Source organism: Pteronotus mesoamericanus, unplaced genomic scaffold (assembly GCF_021234165.1).
Source record: "Pteronotus mesoamericanus isolate MK-2021 breed Mesoamerican mustached bat unplaced genomic scaffold, CSHL_Meso_final contig_164, whole genome shotgun sequence".
Lineage (NCBI taxonomy): Eukaryota > Metazoa > Chordata > Mammalia > Chiroptera > Mormoopidae > Pteronotus > Pteronotus mesoamericanus.
The window spans coordinates 16,346,438-16,361,483 of record NW_026555065.1 but is presented as its reverse complement, the minus strand read 5'-3'; the positions used below and the strand labels follow the sequence as shown (position 1 = coordinate 16,361,483).

The window sequence follows — 15,046 nt, the reverse complement described above, 5'->3', positions numbered from 1 at the left end:
CAGAGCCAAGACTAGAATTCAGGCATGTGATAAAGCCAGTGCAGACCTGAACTTAAGAATGCCGTAAGAAGAGCCTTACGCTGGGAACTGCGCGTCAGTTGAAGCTTTCGTTTATTTGAAAGCAAACTAGCTCCCTGAAATCTCAAGACAGAATGAATGGAACAGAATTTGATCCTTATGTGTTGCAGTACAAGCCAATGAAAGTACTCTTAGTTAATTTGAATTCTTAGACCTTAAAATAGCCTGTAGAGAGAAAGTGTATCCTTTTTGTTTGGGAAAAGAGGATTTAAGAGAGTCACAGTGCAACATTCAGCTCTTTGTTTCATGGTAGAGAAAAGGAGACAAGTGTTCAGAGTTAGCATAATCGAGCCCCTTAGTGTTTTGTGCCTGGATGCTCAAAGAGCAGGGCTTATGATTCCCCTACTCGGTGGCAAAACAAGCAATGGCAATGAGTTCTTATCACTTTGGAAAAAACACTTAAAAGCTAATTCCTTGAGAGTACAATGGATGCATTTCTTAAGTTGATGTATTAAAAAACCATAGCTCGGTATGTTTAACATTACAGATAAACAAATTGACAACATAGAAATATCTTACCACAATCAATGTCCTTTGCTCATGTGGAATTATTAACAATTCAAAGTAAATTCTGCATGTTTATTCTCAAGTGACATGTGGCACTAATTTATCCTTGGTGTGTATTCAAAAGCCTAATGGAAGCTAAAGGTGAAGGCATTTATCCTCCAAATGCTCTCTCTCTCATCAATATATTTTTTAAAACCTTAAAAATATCTGGGAGTTCTCATTTTCTAGATCTCCATCTTTCTGACTGAGCACTCTGAAATTCCTCAGAATGCTTTTCCCTCAAGTTGAGATCAGAGTCGCTGTTTCTATTTAGAGAGAGCAAATCTTATGTTTATCTTCATCAGTACTATGCCTCACCAACAGAGAGAGAATTCCAGCCCCTTCTTTTCCCTTGATACCTTCACCGATTATTAAATCGTACACAGCTTAGGCATAGAGGAAAAAACACTGTTCCAAGTGTCAGAAGACTTGGATTTGGATCCTGGTTCTGTCCCTAACCAGCTCCATGATCCTGCGTGAGTCATCTCATTTTTGAAAAAAGTCCAACAATAACTACTTCCCAAGATCATTAGGAGATATAAATGAGATAAAATATGTGAAAGCACTTTATATGAAATATAAAATGTCATCTAAAGGTAAGGGGGTACTATATGGAGCACTCAGGAATCATTTTAAACCCCTTATTTTACTGAGCAGCACATATTTGACAGGCAAACTAAGGCACAGAGAGGCCAAGTGCTTTCTCCAAGGCCACACAGCTATCAGTGGCAGTGCCAAGAGCAGAACCTGGGTTTGGACTATTCCAAACAGATTTTCTTTCCACCAGTACAATGTACACATAAGCAGGAAAAGGAACACTAACCTGGGAATCTAGCTTTGGTCTAAAAAAAAAAAAAATAAGAAAACCACTTTCAAATCGTTAAATGAAAAATGCCAATGCACTTCAAAGAAAGGGTGTATATAGAATACACTTCCTTCATGAGGACATAAGAAACTGCACACATACTGGTGGTAAGCCACTACGAGCATTTTTTGTTCATTTAGGACATGAAAGGAAAGCTATAAAAGCTGACCATAGCTTCTGGCAAAGAGCAGGATTCACTACAGACTTTATAATTGGATACAAGTTTGAGAGGTCCTCAGAATCAAAGATGAGCTAGTATGATACAGTTTAAGTAGACCCCACTCTGACCATAGTTCCATAAGGCTCCACGTAATTTGTGGTGTTATGGCAGCACGCCACTACTTCCAGTCAGCTTCCCACAAGTAGACATTTCAGTGTCCTGACCACTATCCAAAACAAGGGGGGATTTGTGCATTAGACTTCCCTTGCTTCATCATAGCTAGAATTTTGGAAAGAGAAAAAAATAAGCTCATAAAAATTAGTGGAGATTTAGAGCTGGTAATGTGTATTGTTAAAATACTGGTGATGAGTAAAGTCAAACAACCAACTCTCCTCTTGGCTCCAGCGTCTCTGGGACTGTCTGGCTCAGGCTCAGTAAAACTGAGATCGCGAATGTCTCAGGTATAGACTCTGTGGCCCACTTATCAAACACACACACACATACATATATATGTACATATATAAAGAGGTGTGTGTATAAGTTTTTACCTATATATGTGTATATATGTATGTATCTGTGTGAGACCATTTTACCTCTAGTTTGTAGGACCAAATCTAGAAATGGCAGACCAAGTTGTAGTAGAAGTTATGAATCATACTTCTATTTCATAATTTTAATAATGGTTACATACCACCGACTCTATTTCAACCCTTTCATGTACTCTTTTATAGTTACAAATAATAATAATAGAAGAAATTAATATTTATTAAGCTCTTATGATGTGTCAGGCATTCTTCTAAGAGCATTACATGTTTGTTTACTCCTCAGAAAATCCTATTATTTTCTTTATTTTTAAAATGAGAAAACCGAGACACTAAAAGGTCAGTTAACTTGCCCAATTTACAGAGCTAGTAAGTGTAGAATAGGATCTGAACCCAGGTATCTGGAGCCAGACTAGAAGCAGGGGGGCACCATCACCATAGATGTCCCTAAATATTATTTTAGTTCTACCCAACATCAACCCAACTCGAACAGATCAGGTTGCATGAGATTCCAGTCCACATCTTCCAAAGAAAAGGATTCATAAGAAAATGAATTGAATGAAGAAGAAAATAAAATGCACTTATTGTAATTTGAAAATGTAAAAGTTAAACAGATTAACCAGTTTAGTTGCTTCATTTGTAACAGATGTGGCAGATCATAGACAGAGCGAGACATCTATCTTGTTGTAATTTTAAAACAAACAGTGACTATGAAAAACAAAGGCCTTTGATGAAAAGCCTTCACTAAATTATAAACTCTCATCTTACCTCACATATAATGAAATGGGTACAACTGTGTTGAGAATAATAATATATGACCAGAATGTTAAGAATCCCGAGAACACAGAGTTCTTCTCTCCTTCCTTCCAGAAAAGGAAAGTTCTGAATTGCTCCCCAACTTGATTCTCCCAGATCGAATTTCCTATTGCAAGAATAATTCCCAAGCATACCAGAAACCCAAAAATCTGAAATGAGAATAGAAGTCTGGTTAAAGTTAACTTAAACTCAAAACTAGTCATATCAATGCAATCTAATTACACTTCCAACTCCAAGAAATTGTCACTTGTAAAGCAAGTTATACAAAGCTCTCCTTACTTATCATTAATCATGAGAGTAAAGTTTAACATTATTATGCAGGGAACTCAGCTAAATATTTTATATATATTTTCTCAATTCTCCCATTGACTCTGAGGTAGGAACAATTATTTTCTCACACTTCACTGGTCAAAAAAAATAAAAAATAAAAAAAAAAATAAAGTAGAAGCACAGAAAAATCACATAACTTGTCCACTGCCATAAAGCTAATAACTTTAATTAATCTATTCATAATGAGTGCATATGTTTAAGTGAATCAAGTAAAGAAGATGTGCTTTGGTCAAACCCAGTTTACATCTATTGTCCAGGTGTAATATCATAGCACTCCCTCCTTTCCCCTTCAAAAGTATCCTGTTTAAATGATAACTTATATAATCACCCAAGGCACACAAGCAAAAAGAAGAAAATATCAAGGATAAAGATTTATCCCAGGCTGGGCTAGTCTTTTGGCTGCAGATCTAGCTGCATAATACCTACTTAAGCTTTACAAGAAAAATAAGGATTAATTAAAATATTTCATGACATATATACTTTCTTTTTGAGATAAGAAAAAAGGTAGGAAGCAACCTGAAAATTAGCTGACTCTTAAATTGTGATTAGTATCCGTATTAGCAAACCAAACACTTTGGAGGTACAGCAAATAGAGAGACAGCAAGGCGAGTCCGTTGTGAGCCCCAAATTCAAGCTTTAAGCAGGAAGAACACAAAATCAGTGACCCTTGTAAGATCTGAGCTGAACACAGTGTTCAGAGGACTTTGTCCTGCTAAGTGTCGCACTGTAATAGGAGCGGGGGCCAGCCACTGTCACGGGAGGAATGGGGCTAGAGAACAGGAATGCTTTTCCTTTCCATTTCCTTTCTCCTCCATGAAAGAATATTCAGATGTTCTAGAACTGCTTTTTTCTTTTTTCTTTCATGAACAAAATAAGCATATTAAGATGACAAAGTTTGGGGAAAGCCAATTTAAAGTATATTAGAAAACCATGCATTAGAGAAAAGTTGAATCGTGAATTCCTAAAATCCTACCGGTGTGATACCTGTATCATACAGTATCGTCTTTCTTTCAATGGCTGGTGCTATAAATTAATTTAACTGAATTACTCTAAGAGCATTAAAATTATTGATACTTGGCATTAAATTCCCTAATTTAAGGACAGACTCTTAGAGTACAAAAAGCTGGAACAGCCCTGGCTGGTGTGGCTCAGTGGATTGAGTGCTGGCCTGCAAACCAAAGAGTTGTCGGTTTGATTGCCAGTCAGGGCACATGCCTGGGTTGCAGGCCAGGTACCCAGCAGGGGGCACACCAGAGGCAACCACATATTGATGCTTTTCTCCCTCTCTTTCTCCTCCCTTCTCCTCTGTCTAAAAATAAATAAATTAAACCTTTTTTAAAAAATGATATTAAAACAAAACTAAAAGGTGGGACAATTCCTGCTTCACAACCCAGGAATTTTAGTCTGTGGTGGGTAGATATACAATCCAAATGCAAACCCTAGAAGTGAGCACAGGGTCATTTAAACTGGGGATAATAGGATGGGGTCACAGACTCCTTCTGGGCATGTCTCCTTGACCCCATGGATTCTGATCCAAGAAGACAGGTGCAACTGGAGAGAAGTGCAGTATGAGGATACTACTAACAGTAATACACAGAGCCTGGACACAATTTTGTACCAAAATAAGAGACCATTTCCTTCTTTCCTTATTCAAAGTCCCACTATTATATATTAGTTAAGCAAATATTAAGCTGAGATTTTATCATTGTGAGTCTGTGATGGGGTAGGTGGGGAACGTGGTTCAAAGTTACTGTCCTTATATTTCAAAGTCAATGTCCTAAAACTTAACCCCTACATGAGGAAGCAAAGCAATATCACATGAAAAATCAAACGGCAATCAGATCCACAGCCTGAGGTAGCATAAAATTAACTACAAAGTGGGTAGGCTACAAGGAGTACCTGACTGTGTTTAGTAAATGGGTGGTAGAGGAAATAATTTCAAAAAATTCAGATGAGAATAAAAGTTCAGAGGGAAGAGATAACCATGGGCTAGGAGATTTGGAAGTCTTCACGAAGGAGAACTGTGACTTCGGTCACAGAGGATTCATAAGTAGAATCAGCTACATAATTTTCAGGGCCCAGACAAAATGAGAATGTGTGACCCTCTTGTTCAAAATGTTTTAAGAATTTCTGAAAAAAACAAAACCACTCTACATAGCAATAGCAGATCAGTAGCAAATGTGAGGCCTTTCAGAGTAAAGAGCTGTGTAATTGAACATGTTACACACTCATGAAGCCAGCCCTGTCCATAAGCTACGAAGAGAGGATATAAGTGAAGGTAAGACAACAAAAAGACCAAACTACCTTAAAAATTATGTTTTGTTTTTTAAAAACAACGTTTGGAATATGGAGAACTTGCAAGACTATGAAACCTCCATGACCACTAACCTACCTCTCATAAGAAACTTTATCAAAGGTTGAGAAATCATAATCTGGAAAGTAGAGGGCTATATAACTGGGCCCAAAATGTAAAATCTCCAAATACAAACTACATGAAGAGAATGTAGACTTCTGAAAGAATTCTCAGCAAAATATAAGAAATATATTAAGATAACAATGACTAATGATATTGCCTAATTTTGTTAGTAACTTACCCATAGTACTAGAGTATTCATCAATCTATCAATGCTTGTCCTTTTAAACTTTGTCTTTCCACTGTTCTGCATTAGTTTAGTGTCAGGACCTGCAAAAAAAAAATTTTTTTAATAACAACTTCGAAATTACTATTATTAGATGATGAGGAGGAGGAGGAGGAGGAAGTAGAGGAGGAATTCCTACTCATATCAGATGTTTTTGAAAATAAAAAAAAATATTTTAAATAATTTAACTTGTATTAAGAACAAGAAAGCACTATTATTAAGTTGTATATGATTCTCAACTGGTGGCTTAACAATTCTGAAATAGTGTTGGCCTCCTTAGAATAGAATAAATCCAAACCGAACTTGTAAGTGAAAGGTTTCAGAAAAGCTACTTTTCAAAGTCTATGTACAAATATGCCTGTAGTTTGAAGCAGCTAAAAATAATTAAGTCCATCAGAGTGAGGAATAATTTCAATGAGATATCACCTTACACTTGTCAGAATGGCTACCATCAATAAATCAACAAATAGCAAGTGTTGGTGAGGTTTTGGAGAAAAGGGAACCCTAATGCACTGTTGGTGAGAATGCAGTCTGATGCAGCCACTGTGGAAAAATATGGAGTATCCTTTAATAATTAAAAATGGAACTCTTTTTTATTAAATATTTTATTGTTTTTCTATTACAATATGGGGACAGTTTTTACCCTTTCGCCCTCTTCTGCCCAACCATTGCCCCATTCCCACAGTTACTCCCCAACATGTTGTCTATGTCCATGGGTCATTCATACATGGAACTCCCTTTTGACACAGCAATTCCACTTCTGGGAATATACCCCAGGGATTGCAAGATACCAAGACAAAAAATATATTTTCACCCCTATGTTTATAGCAGTGCTATTTAGCCAAGATTTGGAAATAGCCTAACTGCCCAACAGTATATGAGTGGATAAAAAAAAACTGTGGTATATTTACACAATGGAATACTATGCAGCAGTAAAAAAAAAGAAGTAACTCTTACATTTCACAACAACATGGATTGACCTGGAGAAAATTATGCTAAGTGAATTAAGCCAGTCAATGAAAGGAAAATGCCACATGATCTCACTTATATATGAAATCTAATGAACACAATAAACCAATGAACAAAATACAATAGTAACAGAAGCTCAGATACATAAAACAGACTGACAGCTGCCAAAAAGGAGATGGGGGAACAGGATAAAAGATGGTGAAGCACCAAAGAACATTTTTGCACAACCCATGTACATGGACAACGATATGGGGACTGGCTCGGGGTGGGATTGGGTGTAGGTGCTTAAAGGGAGAAAAAGCCAGAACAACTCTAACAGCATAAACAAAAGTAAAGCTAAACAAAATATACAATTCAGGACACTAAGGTCAAAAACTAAAAGTTGAAATAAGAAATCAAATTATGAATCTGTTTCCCAAAAAGATTTGCAATGCCTTTAATAAAGAAATATTCTCCAAACAATACATGAGGAAATAATTTAAAACTTTACTATGTATTACACACTATGTATATAATATATACTTTATGTAAGGGCAAGAATTATCTTTAATCTTGTGTTAGATTAATTTCAGATAAATAAAATAGATTATCTCATGATAGATATGTTGACTAAGTGCCTTGTTCAAGGAATTTTAAGAATATTATTAACTGCCTTAGAGGTAGATTATTAGGTAATTAACAAAGGAGAATGTTAGAATATATTATTGCTAAGGCAATTCCTTGTGGACAAAGAAGATGCTAAACAGAAGCAATTAAATTTTAATTATAGCTGACTTGTCTAGTGTTCCTTCTACACATCATCTTTCCGTGATTATTTTCGATTCATGAAGCCATTTAATATAGCAGGGGAGGAAAAATGCAAGACAGAAGAGCGGGAAGGCACACATGAAATTCCAAAGTTTAGGGAAGAATGGGCACATTGTTAAAGACTCTCATTTACTTTAAAAACACATTGAAGCAAAGATTGGGTCTCAGAAATATTTACTGTCTTGGGGTGGAAACTGTACCTCAGTGTCCTACCCCAGCGACTGCTGTGTAAAGAAGGCCACCCACATTTTCTCAAAATCATTTATTAAAATCATGTGGACATTGAGGGTGGGAAATATTTCTTTTATAGTAAAGATCACAAGGGCAAATAAAGTTTGTGATTGCTAAAAGTTGAAATATTGGTGGACCAGATTTATGCTAAAAATTTACATCTTATGCATACAAGTACATACATACACAGACTAGCAAAGAATCCATTTAATGGCTTTTTAAGCATTTATTTAAATATATCCACAGATGTTGATGTACACATCTCTTCTTCCTCTCACAGCCATATCTCTTAAAGACTTTTCTATACCTAACAGTCCTTGTTTTCTCATCTCTTACTCATTACTCAACCTAGTTTCTGGGCCAATCATTCTATTCATATAGATCTGGTGTTATCATCAATATCTTCTATACCTTCTTTGACCTCTCAGCAACCTTTAACACTGTTGACTATTTCATCCTTTTGAAACATATTCTTCCTTTAGCTTCCATGTTACTATGTTCTCCTGCTTTTCCTTGTACCTCTTTGGTAGCTCCATCTTTGTCTTCCACAATGACCATCACTCTCTACCCAGCCATGAAATACTAGGATTCATTAAGACTCAGGCATAGACCATCTTCTCTTTGTTTTTAATCCAGCTTCCCTGATCAATCTCACCTCAGGCCACAACTCCATTTACCATTTATAGACCAAATGTATATCTCCAGCTTTGCTCCTCTGAGCTCTAAAAACCCATATATTTAAATCCATATATTTAATTGCCTAAATGACATCTTCACCTGAATCTTTCTTAGGCTTCTCAAGTGGCCATTGTCCAGCCCAACTTGTCATTCCCAGGCATCTGTCTGTCACTATCCTCCATACTCTTGGCTCCAGGGTTCCTCATCTCAGTGAATGGCACTACTTCTCCCCCAGCTCTGAAGTCTGGGAGAAACCTAGGAGTCTAGTCTACCTCCATGACTCACCCTCTAATCCACAGTACCATCATCTCTCAACTGGACTATAATAAAAATCCTTGTAACTTTGCCTCCCTAAATCCACTCTGCCCCCAACTCTAATCAATATTTCCCCCTTCCCCACTGCAATCATATATTTTATTTTTGGGCACCTACTACTTACCAACTTTACAAACACTGTAGTGAAGAGTGAACCTTTGAAATTTCACACATAAACCCACACCATCTGTTTGAAAAGTTGCAATGGCTTCCCGATACTCTTAGGATAATGACTAAAATTCTGAATACAGGCCAGAAGGTCCAACGTAGCCCAGTCCCCATCCATGTTTCCAAGCACTAATTCACCTCCATTCTTCTTACTCTCCATGCTCCGCTGCTCCACAGTGGCCTGCTTAAGTTCGTTATTGTTTTTTCTCTGTTGTTGTTGTTGTTGTTGTTGTTGTTGACCTCACCATCCTCACGCCTTCAACAGGCCCTTTACCCATGACATGTCTTTTAGCTAACTTGTTCTTTCCCTTCATGTTCCTATATTGCATACTCTTTTAAGTTCATGTTCTTTTTCTTCAGAGCACTTACCTCAGTTTAAGACTATATATTCATTACTACAATTATTTGATATTAAAGTCTCTGCCTCCTACCAGATTCAAAACCACACGAGTGAAGAGACTGTATTTGTTTTGTTCATGTTCTGAATTATTTACAAATGAGTAACTAGCATAGTGCTTGACACATAGTAGGCACTCAATAAATAACTGTTTAATGAATTAATCTATTATGCACCTGCTATGTTTTAGGCAATGTCCATATGTGCTTTTTATCTATTATCTCAGCTAATGCTTAAAACAAGCCAATAAATTAGTTATCCTTAGTTCACTAATAATGAGCCTGAGGTTTAAAGAATTTAAGTAACTTGCCTGAGATTTCTTGTCTAATAGGGGTCAGAGCCAGAATTTGAACCCAGATTTAGCTAACTCTAAATCTCTTGCTCTCAACCACTATTTTAAAATTATACGAAATAGTCCATTAACTAATTAATTTACTGACTCATTCAATCAATGTATATTTAAGACTATGACTCACTCAGAGTCCGAACAGGAAATAGATGACACACTGAACAAGGACAACTGGGGAAAGGTTTATTTATAAAGGGACTATACAAAAGTGTGCATGGGGGAAGGGGTACAGGGGAGGCTGAAGGTTAAGTAAGTAACCAGGGACTTAGTAGCAATCAAGATGTTTCCATCTAAGCCCGAAGGAAGGGATGAGGGGAGGGAGTGGTTACTGGACCTTAAGGAGAGAAGTATGTACAATCTCCAGTCCTTAGAGGAAGAGTGACTGTATGTTGAGGGACTCAGCTATTTGAAGTGACTATGCAGGCAGACTGTCAGGAAGAGTAAGTACCTTTATCTCAATCTTTCTCTTTGATCTATCTCTATCCAGGGATCCCCAATGACACAGCCCAACTAAAAGCCAAAGTTGAAGGAAACCTTAATGTAAACCACACAAGTCAACCTCCAGGTCAGAGACAAGAGTGGGGAAGGCTGACAGTACATCTAGAGGAGCAAACAGAAGACATCCAGCACAAAAACCTACTGTGCACCAATATGAAATGAACTCCTTAAATGAATAAGTCTCCTATCCTCAGAAACAAGACTTTCTCATCTCTTGAGCATGAAGGAAAAGTCATTTCCAGGAGGCATGGCTTAGCTGTTAATGTACTTTAGATCCTCATAAGTTATAGATTTGAAAAGTAAACCATGTCTGTCTTGACTATTCTTTGCACAATCCTCAACTGTAGGTATAATTAGAGTAATAATACAAAAAGAATAGTTAATAATTCATTTTTAATAACTTTAAAAACATCTAGGTGTTTACCTGGAACTAGTCTCCCAAATTAGATGTTTCAGAACTTAATGGTTGTGAGACATTCACCTGTGCAAATCTGAAACTGGTGAAACCAACCATTCTGCCTGCCATCATTCTAGTTAAGCTTTTTATCAACATTTGTGCCCAGACTAAAGTCAATGGAGGCATGCTGTGCATTACAAATATCTGCCTCGTGAAGGTTTCTTGCCAGGAAACATGCAGGCCACATCACAAACGAAGAGGGTGTTCCCACACTTCCCTGCCAAGATCCAAAGAGCAGTACATTTTCCCAACTCTCAGCCTATATAGTCAGCAATGCACTCTGAACTGATGCCGAAAGAAGAGAGAAGCACGGAAGGAAGGAAAACAACATTTGTCAAGCATCCTCTTCCCATATGCATTGTCTCACTGAGAGTTTAAAATGACTGTCTAATGAACTTATTATTACCCCCATTTACAGTAGAAAAAACTAAAGCTTAGTAAGTAACCAAAGCTTAACATCCTACAGCTGGTAAACAAGTCTGAACCCAGATCTCTCCAATCGAGATTCTGTGAACTTTCTATTATACTGCTTAGAAGAAGACCTGTTCATCTTACTACCCGACTTCCTTCTTTGCAGGAGCATTTTCCCAAAGAGCCAACCTTCTGAAGGAAAACTTGGCCTCTGAGTGCTTCAGAGCAGCTGTCCTAGCTTAACAGGCTGAACCATAGTCCTGAATCAGTCTTTTCAAACAAGACCATTCAAATGCAAACAAAATTTTGGGCTACCGCCCATTCCTAGGATCAAGCACTCCCATTTCTAGGATGACAGGGAGCAAACCAGGAGTGTCCTTCCTAACACAGGACCTTCAAGAAGTCTCCCCTTCATTAAGTAGGAAGGTATGAGCTTGGCTCTCTTTTTCTCAATGCAAGAGCGATGCAAATAAAGAAAGATATCATCATAGGCTTATTTCCATGACAAAAGAATGAAAGCAACTGATAAGAGAAATATGAAACCAGATTCATTCCCAGGTAAAAGCACATACACTGCCTCATTCCTAGGTAATTTCTCAAGTCCTTTTGATAGCAATGTCCCAAGCAGCAAGAGTCTTGTTAACACACACAGCTGAGAGTATTTACAAAGCAGGGGGAGGAATTTTCCAGGTTTGGAACCCTTTTGAGTCTTTAATAAACATTTTGTTGTTGTTGAGGAAAGTCAGTTAAGAGAAACATTCCGGTTTTGATTGCACATATAGTCAACGGGCCCCAACTAATTTGATGTCACAATAAGTAGGATTTTGAAAAGTCAAGGGCTGGCAATTGAAACCATGAATACAATTTGAGTGGCTTCATGAAGTGGTGCTACTGTAAGCTTCCTCCACAGTAGAGTGCCACATCGGGCCCACAGACACAAAGCAGAGAATGGAAAAGTGGGCAGCAGGAAGAGTTAAAAGCACCTCCCCTCCTTCCCCACTCCCACCCCACTTCCCTCACACACAGTCTTTCAGGGCCCACTGTCCTACTGACTAAGAGAAGAAGCTATGGTGTATAAACAGAAACAATTGCGGGAGCTCTGAGCTTTTCCAAAAGAATTATTTGATCTTTGCAAACTACAAAATTAACATCAGAGCAGGGTTGTTTTTGTTTTTTTAACACTATTTTCCCATTTCAAAGGGGAAATTAAAAAATATAATGATGAGGATGATTGAGATGGGGTTAAAGAATGAGAAATTAAACAGTAGGCATCTACCACCCACTGAGTAATTAAGGCCCAAGTACCCTTAGGAATATATTCATGATGTCAGTTGTTCCTCACACAGTGGAACCACACACTATTCCAGAGCATTGGTGTCTTCCCCTGGTGCCCTGCACTCTGTCGTCAATGCAGGTTGCACCTCAGGTAGAACAAAAGTACTGTGTTCATCCAACCCAGAGAGCCCCAGGCTATGCCCATGCAAAAGTCAGGAAGGCATTCCCCACTAACCAATCCTGGGCGGTAGCCATACCTGCAAAAATAACCATTCCAAAACACCAGCTGGTGTTTCTCAGGACACAGCCCCTCAGGATTATGTTCTCATTGTTGAGGGAGTGCTTGCTGTCCTTCCAAGAGAGAACTCCCATGAATTTATCTAATTTGTTGTTAGGCGCTTCACAGGCAACAATCCCTGGAAAATAAAAAATAATTTTAAAAGCCTTTTTATGACTTACCTTTAAACTCTCTTTAGAAATCCACAGTACTTGGATACCACCTTACTTGTCATACATATGTATTTTACCTTCTTTTTTAGACAGCACAGAGTTACACGTACAAGATTGTGCTGGGAAAAATAAGTGAGGGGGTACAAAGATGGAAACCCATCAAACGTTTTAAACAGAGCTTGCCGCACTGTCCAAATAAAAATAGAAAGCTTGAAAGTCATGGGATTTTTTTTTTCCTTAAAAAAAAAATCACTTCTTTCTACCTCTAGTTTCTAACAATGACTTTTGACAAGATAAAACAGGGACTGTCCTAAAGTTTTTCTTATTCCATCTCCTTTTACTTAATGTGAACTTTCCCACAGGTTTAGATGGCACACTTCCAGTTTCACAGCCAGACTTAATCAGGTCTTTCTGGGCTTATAATCAGAATTTCAAAGGTTCTACTATATTCCACCCCCCAGAAACCTGGGCCCTGTTTGCTACATGTGCCTGAGAATACATGTGATTCCTTTCAACTGTTCAATGCTTTTTATCTTGATTAGATTCAGAGTTCTGGGGCCTCTCAAAGACACCATATAAATTGTCCCAACCTGGCCAGAAGATGTATCTAGTTTTGTTTTGTTTTGTTTTTAATTCAGAGCCCATTCCAAAATAAGGGCATGCCCATTCCAAATCAATGAATCAATTTGTTCTGCTATTTCAATAAGAATTGATACATTCATGGTGGGCATTCTCCTAATAGAAAGGGAAACTAGAAATAATTTTGTATGGATCCTGTCATGAAATATAACTCTTAGATTAAAATGTATTTTGACTCTGGGTGGTGGGCACAGAATGCAATATACAAATGATGTAGCATAGAATTATACTGTTAAAATCTATTTAATTTATTAATAAAATATATTTTTAAAAAGGAGCCTATATAATTTATTAACCAATGTCAACCGAATAACTTTAATTAAAAAATATGTTGCACTCTAAACAATTGAGGTTTAAATTCTTATAAGTAACAAGTACAAAAACTTGAAAGACAGAGAGAGTGAGGAAGGAAAGGAGAGAGAGAAGGAATAAAAAGAGGTTGTGGGTAGATCCAATAGTTTAGTGCCTACAAAATTCTCTCATAGACAATAAAAATACATTTACTTAATTAGAATCCAAAAATGGCAGGTTGGAACGTAATAAATGGCATTTGGAAGATAAAAAAGGGAGGCATGTCTTCTGCACTGACTGAAGGGAAAGAGACCAGCCCAGTCTAGAGAACCTCTGTACTACATTGCTACACCACTCACTAAACACCTTCTGCACTTTGAACATTTTGATACATAGACTCCCTTTCCTTCCTACAATATCTTTTTCTTTTAAAATTCTTAGACATAAGTGAAAACAGCCAGTTCTCACATGGCATGATCACTTCTGACCAACCAGATTACTAACATTAACAGATTCTGAATGAAAAAACAAAAACATGTTTCACGTCAAGATGGCAACATGAGTAAATGTGGTACTCACATCCTCCCACAACGACATGAAAATTACAACTAAGCTATAGAATAATCATCATTCAGAACTGCCTGAATATAGCTGAACACAAATACTACAACTAAGGATATACAGAAGAAGCCACATTGAGACTAGTAGGGAGGACAGAGATGAGGAATGGGTTGATCCCATGCTCATGTGTGAAAGATAATAATAAGGAAGTACATCTGAGCTCCATAGGTTCCCCCTGAGGAGCAAGGGGTCCCAGCCCCACACCAGGCCTCCCAGCCCAGGGTTCTGGTGCTAGGAAGAGGCATCTCCATAACTTCTGGCTGTAAAAACCAGTAGATATTGTGGCTGAGTGAAATGGAGGGCTCTGGAGCCCCAGGAACTTCCTCTTAAGTAATCTGCCCACAGACTTACTCATACTTACTCCCTTTGGGTTCCAGCACTGGGGAAGCAGCTCAAAAGGTACCAGAGACATATGGGGAGAATCGTCTAGCATCAGGTCAAGAGCTGAGGGGGCAGCTTTCTCCCAAAGAGAAGTGTTGGCAGAAGCCATTGTTCCTTCTCTGAGTATTTCCCT

General features: G+C 37.8%; 1 protein-coding gene across 1 annotated transcript in view; it reads right to left on the bottom strand.

The window, feature by feature from the left end:
* The window catches only part of ATP8B4 (ATPase phospholipid transporting 8B4 (putative)), a 194,955-nt gene that overhangs the window by 74,525 nt on the left and 105,384 nt on the right, over nt 1-15,046 (bottom strand). Inside the window, exons 10-12 of the mRNA XM_054565443.1 lie at nt 12,789-12,947; nt 5,932-6,020; nt 2,960-3,156 (exon numbers count right to left, since the gene is read on the bottom strand). Coding sequence (XP_054421418.1) covers nt 2,960-3,156; nt 5,932-6,020; nt 12,789-12,947 — 445 coding nt within the window. The remainder of the gene's footprint in view (nt 1-2,959; nt 3,157-5,931; nt 6,021-12,788; nt 12,948-15,046) is intronic.